We start from the raw sequence: 8,125 nt of genomic DNA, 5'->3' as shown, positions 1-8,125 counted from the left end.
AGGTAGATTACAGCACTCAGACTTGCCAGAGGGTACCAAACATCCAATAATCTTACCACATGGTCATGCGGTAGTTGAGAAAATCATACAAAGTGTGCACAAGGAGTTACTTCATGCTGGACCGGAGGGCACTCTTTCGGTTCTACGACAAGAGATCTGGCTCACCAAGGGACGTCGTGAAGTTAAAAGAATCCTGGGAAAGTGCCTTGTTTGTCGACGTCAACGAGTTGGTCCATGTTCACAGAAAATGGCGCCATTGCCATCAGAGCGGGCGTCATTGTCTCCAGCCTTCACTCACGTTGGTGTAGACTTTGCAGGGCCATTGTTCGTACGAGGGAGTGCCTCCCCAGAAAAGGCTTACATATGCATCTTTACTTGTGCCTCCTCCCGCATGACCCATCTAGAGCTTACGGGTGACTTGTCCACTAAAGAGTTCTTTCAGGCATTTCTTCGTATGATCAGTAGACGAGGGCTCTGTAGAACCATCTGGTCTGACAATGCGAAGACGTTCAAATGCGCTGACCGTGAGATCCAACAGTTGTTCACACAAGGGTCATCTGTCAATAAAGGATTGTGGGACAGGATAGATCAGGAAGAGCTCCAGGCCAAATTGACCTCCAAGGGAATCAAGTGGAAGTTCATCGTCGAGCGCTCCCCTTGGCATGGCGGCTGGTGGGAAAGGCTGGTGCGTTCAGTGAAGGAACCTCTTCGCAATAATAATAAGACTTTATTTATTGAGGATAGCACGTGATAGTGCACAAACACTAATAAACTTGTGGTCCTCGCAAGATCTTGGGCAAAGCGCTGTTGTCCTATCAAGAGTTGGCCACCATCCTTACCAGGATTGAAGCCGTTATTAACTCGAGACCGCTCACCACAGTAAGTGACGACATAAGAGATCTAACGCCTATAACACCAGCTCATCTTGCTATTGGAAGATCCCTGTTTAGCTTACCGGACTTCGTAGACGAACTTTCAGCAAACAAAAGCACAACGAGGTAGCGATACCTATACCAGCAGAAGCTTATTAACCATTTCTGGCAACGGTGGCGGGGAGAGTACTTGCATCAGTTATCCGTTAGAAAGAAGTGGGTGAATGAACAACCAGCCCTCAAGATTGGAGATGTAATGCTGATTTCTGAAGACAAGGTGTCGAGAGGAAAGTGGCCAATGGGAAGAGTTGAAAGATTGCTTCCTGGAAAAGACGGCTTGATTCGTACTGTTGTTTTGAAGACAAAGAAAGGGCTTCTAAGGAGACCTGTACAGAGGCTACATCGTTTGGAAGCAAGCAGTACTCAATTTGGAAGTGATGAATTTTGTGACAGCGGTGCTTACGGTGGGGAGTCTGTTGCTCGAAAGGTCAAGGAAAGGGCGAAGAAGAAACAAGTTACACGGAAACCAGTGTCAAGTCTCCAAAAGTATTGGAGAGGTGGGGAGGATGTTCGGGCCCGGACCCGCAGTGGGAGGATCTCACGCCCCCCAGTGAGACTGGACTTATGACGAGACCACCCTACTGAGGAGATTTTGTTGTGTTACTATTATGGTATATAAAAAATACATGTGGTTTTCACTTGAAGTTATTTTAGTAGTCTGAACAGAACAGTGGGGTGGATGCCAAGGTATCGCCGTCTGCGATGTTTTGCTTGGACCGAATGACAATAAGTAGGGATATATAATGGCTGAGCTAACAAACCAGCGATAAGGTCAGAAACTGCTTGCGAAACACTATTTGCAGAAAGTATATGCAAAAAAGCCGAGATTAAATTTTTTCATTTCATGGGCTTGAAATCTTTAAGAAAACATTACAGTCCAGCTGAAATGCGATGTGTTTTGCAAAATTTGGCCAAAAAGTGAAAAGTGCGAGCTCTTGTAGAGCTCAACTCAGGCTTAAAAACAAGTCGGGTGCGAGTGATCAGTGAACCAGTCTGTCAGCCAGTCATACGCCAGTCAGTAAGCAATAAGTCCTTCAGTGAACCAGTCAGTTAGCCAGATAGTCAACCAGTCACTCAGCTGGTCAGGTACCAGTGAGTCAGTGAGTCAGTGAGTCAGTGAGCCAGTCAGTTCCCCAGTCAGTTAGCGAATCAGTCACCACTCGGTCAGTAAATCAGTTAGCCAGTCAGATAGCCTTGAGGTGCCGGTGAGACACTCAACCAATTAGTCAGACAGTCAGTCGCCATTAACTCAATCAGTCAGTCAGCCAGTCAGTCAACAAGTCAGTCAGCCAGTCAGGTACCAGTGAATCAGCCAGCCAGTATAAGACAACCGTTTAATTAGCCAGTCGCCAGTCGCTAGCCAGTCAGGCACCAGTCTATTAACCAGTCAGTCAACAGTCCGTCAGAAAGGCAGTCAACCAGTCAGTCAAGGACTTTGAAAGGAGTCGGTAAGGATGAAGTTGTCCTTATCGCGTGAAATCTTGGACTTGATGGCGGTGAAGGATTTCAAGGCGTTCAAGACGAGATTAACGATGTACGAGACTTCCATTCTGTGGTCGTAAAGAAAACTGCTGTGAGCGTTGCCACAGAGATGTTTACAGTACTGTCTCCAGCACCGTTCTCGGGCTGATGAACACGGTCCGCTTTAATGATGAACAGCTGCTCACAGAAATTATTCTTAAGAATTCGTTTTGTTTGCTTGATACTAAAATTACCGCACCCTTTTATCTGCTGATACCACGTCAAGTCTATGCCTTTTTCTATCCTCACAAAATCAAGATCAACAGGAGAAGTTTCTGTAGTTTTTCCATCGCTAATATCTTATAATATTTCAATGACTGTTTTTCTTCTTTCTTTTTTGAATGAAGTTTGTCAAATTCAGTTTGTAAAATACGTGCCGGATTTTCATTATATTTCATTAGCATAGCGGCGAGGTGAAAACCGAATTTAGACTTCAGAGTAGGAATCAAATATTGGACTGAAATTTTCGAAAGTTAGGATTACATTTAAATGTCTTTTGTATGTTATTTTCACGAGTTTGTGGGAAAACTTAATCATGAGAAAAAGAGAATAATTCTGAACTGTTTTATTTTCCCTAAAATCATATTATTCATCGCAGCCGATTGTGAGTACTAGTAAATTCAATCAAGGGCGGGTTCACCTGCCCTTATAAAATGAGCTTTTTCCAATGAATAAACAATCGCCGCCCGAAACCCATTAAGAAAGCTTTAGGAAAGAGTGTACTGAGAGAAGAAGTGCACTTTGGCTTAAGTCAACTACTATACGTTTATTGCATTCTGTTTGTATATCTGTATCAGTGGCCAAAGACGAGGAAGAAAACTTTCAAACTCATAATTATTATTTCTGCTTTAATTAAGTTTGCTCCATTAAAGACATTTCTCGGAAGAGGAACCTGTTGTGACGTTTTTAACATAATTTATATTTTGGTTCATTGACATCTCTGTCGATTGCAGTATAAAAGTCCTTTTTTCTTCTCAGTCGAATTGCGAGTGAACTGGGCATATATTTAAGAGAATACTCATAATTATTATTTCTGCTTTAATTAAGTTTGCTCCATTAAGACATTTCTCGGAAGAGGAGCCTGTTGTGACGTTTTTAACATAATTTATGTTTTGGTTCATTGACATCTCTGTCGCTTGCAGTATAAAAGTCCTTTTTTCTTCTCAGTCCAATTGCGAGTAAACTGAGCATATATTTAAGAGAATACATTTTTATGTTTTCGTAGTGATAGCAAGAAAGTATATTATCTGGATGAAATTAATCATTTTCCTTTTCAGGGCAACTTTCGATTTAAATGATTTTTATGGTCTTTTTATTTACTCAGGGAGTGAAACTGATTTGAATGCGGAACAAGCTTTTCCTATATTTGGACTTTAGTAGACACTACTGTCTGCCCTATTAAATATTCATGAAGCTGCGGGAAGTTTTCGAAAATATACACATAATAGATATTTTTCTCAAGACGATCTGAACGGATATCATCACCCGCTCAGGATGTTCAGGTGCCTATCATTGTCGCTGACAACAAAACGTCCTTCAAAGCACGCTCAATAGCCTCACTATATTATGAAATGTTACTCCTGGGTTCAAGGGCTCTTCTTAGACTTTCTCAGTCTTTTTTTTTTGTTTAATTTGATCGCGGCAGCTCTATTCAGTTAAATTATGAACGTTTAGTCAGACATTCGATTTATTCTGTATAATAACTTTTTATGTTTTTTTTTTTATAAAAAAATTATGTTGGGTGTTCATTTTCGGGTAAAATAGTTGAGTGATCAGTTTTAGTTCGGCTTTTTCTACGATGAAAGAATTTTACAGACTAGACAAGCCTCGCGGTATTTATTCAGAGTAAAAGGATTAATTAGTCTCCGAATGCATTTATGATATACGTATGTGAAGTAGATTATCATGGCTGCACACGTCGAGATCGATTTTTCAGCGGAAATAATCAACCTCACTTTTCTGCCCCTTGGAAACACTTATGGCAGGGACAGTCACACTCTGACGATAGTGATCTGAGCGCACATTCTACTGAAAACACACGGGTGATGCATGTGTTATACTGCGGGTTTTTTATTCTGCGATTCAGTTTTCCATGAAAGTATCGAATTCCGCAAGAGAATTCTCTCCGGAACGTTCTTACATTTCCAACTGTCGTAACGGTAAGCAGTCTGAGTCTCAAATGATGACTTATTTTTCAGGAATGTGTAAAATCATGAAACAATGTGAATCCATCTTCAGGATGTACGATTTTTTCCACGCGGAGGGCATCCACCGATTAATCGCGCGGACACTGACTCATCCTCGCTAAAATGAGCCCTGGAGTCAGCGGTATCGTTTAAAGCGCGTGACCGGATATAAAAGGGTGAGCTAAAATTGTAAAAACCGGAAATAAAGCTTGCTAAGTTGATGAACTAATATCGCGAAAATTAGTTCGGTGACCTACCCTGATTTTTCGTGTACAAATTATTTTCATCATTACACATTCCTGAAGTAAATTTTAAAAAAATTTATCTAGTGGAAAATTTTTTACATTTTAAAACAGCATTTTCATATATAATTCAAGTTCTACCAGGTAGTTTTTTTTTATATCACTTATACAGATCGTGAATGTGATGATGTTAAATATATTTGAAAAAAAAAACTAGGTCACCGAGTTTGTTTTTTACATATCTTTCAAAAACTGAGTTTAGAAAGTCTTTCAGCACTACTGTACCGTTGCCATGGCAACAGATGATGCCTGACGAGCCACCTTAAAAGATTGCCCTAACATAGTGTTAGGCACATGTCAAGTCATTATCCCAATGATAAGTTTGACAGTCCTGATATCTTTTACTGATTGGCACTTACTGTTAATTGTGGAAAACCCTTTCGAGCCTCCTTAAACCGATATATTTTGTAAGGATGCGTGCCATTCATAAAACCTAAAAACAAACAAAACAAAGGGGTGCATTACTCATAACTAAAGAAATTTGATCCAACTATGATCACTAAGTCCTCTGGGGTACTTAAAACCGAATAAAATTTTCAAGGCCCGTCTAAACGCACGCAACATTTCAACGCAACATTGTTGGATCGTGCGATAAAAAATGTTGAGAAGAACCTGGCCAAACGAGAGCAATATTTTGCAACATCCAAAAATGTTGCACCAAAAATTTGACCGCTTGAAACAACACCAACCAACAATTCAATGGGGTGGCCATAGGTGTGGAACACGTTGCGCTCAACAACGTTGTAAGATCTTGCGTTGAGTTGAAATTTTGATAGCGTTTGGCCGAGCCTAAGTTTCATGATGATTCTGATTTTTACATAATCGATGCCAAATAAACACTTTTATAAATACAAATTTTGTAGGCATTATCCGGTTAGTGGGTTTCCTCTTATTTGTTTATGTCCAATAACTGCTGCGAGAACTATGAGACGTGTTTATCGAATGTCATTTGGATTCGTTTGGGAAGGAAGGGTCATATGATAAATTCTGGATCTTTATTTGTTTCAAGATTTGTAAACCCGAAGTGTAAAACAACCTTTAAAAAAGCGTAAAATGAAAATATAAAAGCTTCCACTCAAGGAAAAGCGACAGAATTTTTAAAAAAAGACACTTTGCCTGAATTCATTTCGTCAGAGAGTTGTCGGCGTCTACTGTGGAAGCAACTAAAAGGTCAATTCAAAGTTTAATTATATGGTTTTTGGCTGAGCGACAACGCTGTATCAGTCAAAAGTTCTTTGTCTTTCCATCGATGCAAAATTATTGAGCCATGAAAATTGAGGTGTTTTTTGTTTGATTTTTTTTTTATGTGATAGCTCTCTAATATATTGTAGTACTAGAAAAAGTAGATAGCTGAAGCTCTCTATTCTAATTCCAATTATCACCATGCTTAACATTTGTATTCAAATTACATAGAACTTTCCTTTTAAGATATGTACAATAGCAACCGACACGCTTTGATGTGTGCCTTTTCATGCTGCATCTAAATTAGGCTATCATAAATACAAGCACTTATTTTCTGTGCCAATGTCGTTAGCAGAGGAGCAATAGCAAAAATTGTACTAATATTCTCGTTTAGACAGGCTCCCTACGGTGATTTTGTCCTTATTACTAGAGATCAATTTTTAATATTACAAGTAAACCATTTTAATATTACTTTATGCAGGCTGTTAGTTCAAAAAGCTTATCAAATTATGTCATTGTATCCACTCACATAAGAACTGTCAGGTGCAATAGCCATAGGAGTTCGACTTGTTATTTTTCTGTGTCGCTAACTTTCCGCACAGGTGTATATTTTTGAGAGTGTTAATGATGGTTTGTCGAATGTGCATCATACTCCAACAGTAAATAACGGGGTTTAGCGATGAATTCATACACACAAGAGTCCAACTGTAAAACCTAAAAGTTTCCAAAGCAACGCTAGGCTCGTTATTGGCAGTAGTAGCAATACTAGTGCAGTATTCAGGCAAATTACAGAACAAGTACACAAGATACACGTAAAATGTAGTAATGGCAATTTTCCTCATCCTTGCGGTTTGTTCCATGTCACCGTCATCCTGCTCGGCTAGCCGCACTCGCAAGGACTGAATTTCCTTCGTGTGGCGTCGTACAGCAAAATAAATCCTGCAGTAAACTAATCCTGTGCACATAAAACAGAACCCAAGGACAACATGAAGGAAAATCGAAATGGAGGGAGGCATCCAAATGTTGCAAGATACTCCAAGAAATACACTGAACATCCAGATTGATATCACAGCCAAAACAAAGTGTCTGTGAGTGATAAGCCCCTGATATCTGAGATGAAGATGTACAGCGAGGAATCTGTCCATGCTGAGGGCGAAAACACTGAGAATTGAAACTATGGAGAGGGTATCCGCGATGGCATGCATGGCTTTATTTGTTGATTCGTCAACAAAATCGGGGCTTTTCAACCCTCTAACTAAAAGCACAACGTAATAAGGTTGTACAAATATACCAACACCAAGATCTGAGATAGCAAGACTCAGTAGAAATGTCCTTAACGGCCTCGGTAGCGACGAGGTTTTTCTCATTGCGTAAATTGTTATGATGTTCAATGTGATGGCGGTGTAGGATAACAATGCGTTGAGCATACAATTGGCGACCATCGATGAACGATCGGGACCCTCAGCGCTTGTCATTGTTTGGGACGCAGATGAAGATCAAACGCGAGGATAGTCGACCAGGAGACTAACAGTGGACAAAATGGTAACTTCTCGTCAACGAAAGCAGCTTTAAATTATCTATGACTTCCCGGCGATCTTGATTGATGAATTTTGATATTAATTGCCATCTGCCAAACCATTTGGGGGCCTACCTCCCGTGAACCTGCAAAAATTAATTAGGGAAAACCTTTTTCTCGTAATATGTCCTCCGAGTATGATGTTTATAAAGCAAGGGAGAAGGCCAATTGATGAAGACTTTGAAATTTTTTATTTCTCGTTTGTTTTTGTTTTATATGAACATCCGAAAATGAAATGAAAATTGAATTGCCTTTTGAATTTACATAATAATGACAACAACGTCAGTTTGAATTCTCTTACGCGGAAGCATTTCGTATGGTAGAATTTCCATTGAAAACCCATTCTGTTTGTAAACAATGATAATCGATCACTATACGCGATAAATTTACAGAAACTGATGACAGTTTCAAAAGCGAGATTCACTG

The 8,125-nt window shown here is 39.8% G+C and overlaps 2 protein-coding genes across 2 annotated transcripts in view; one reads left to right on the top strand and one right to left on the bottom strand.

Moving 5' to 3' along the window:
- The window catches only part of LOC148721357 (uncharacterized), a 4,849-nt gene extending 1,019 nt beyond the window's left edge, over positions 1-3,830 (top strand). The window contains exons 1-3 of the mRNA XM_088736142.1: positions 1-685; positions 1,234-1,429; positions 3,778-3,830. The exon at positions 1-685 is cut by the window's left edge and continues 1,019 nt beyond it. Of these exons, the coding sequence (XP_088592268.1) occupies positions 1-685; positions 1,234-1,429; positions 3,778-3,830 (934 nt within the window). The remainder of the gene's footprint in view (positions 686-1,233; positions 1,430-3,777) is intronic.
- A 2,832-nt stretch (positions 3,831-6,662) lies between these two features.
- On the bottom strand, positions 6,663-7,598 carry LOC148721356 (melanocortin receptor 3-like). Its single transcript, XM_088736141.1, has one exon. The coding sequence runs from the start codon at positions 7,596-7,598 to the stop codon at positions 6,663-6,665; it is 936 nt and encodes a 311-aa protein (XP_088592267.1).
- Between the last annotated feature and the right edge of the window lie 527 nt (positions 7,599-8,125).

This window comes from Stylophora pistillata, chromosome 10 (genome assembly GCF_964205215.1).
Source record: "Stylophora pistillata chromosome 10, jaStyPist1.2, whole genome shotgun sequence".
Taxonomy (NCBI): Eukaryota; Metazoa; Cnidaria; class Anthozoa; order Scleractinia; family Pocilloporidae; genus Stylophora; species Stylophora pistillata.
Note: the sequence above shows the minus strand (reverse complement) of the source record. Positions and strands in the feature narration are given on the sequence as shown.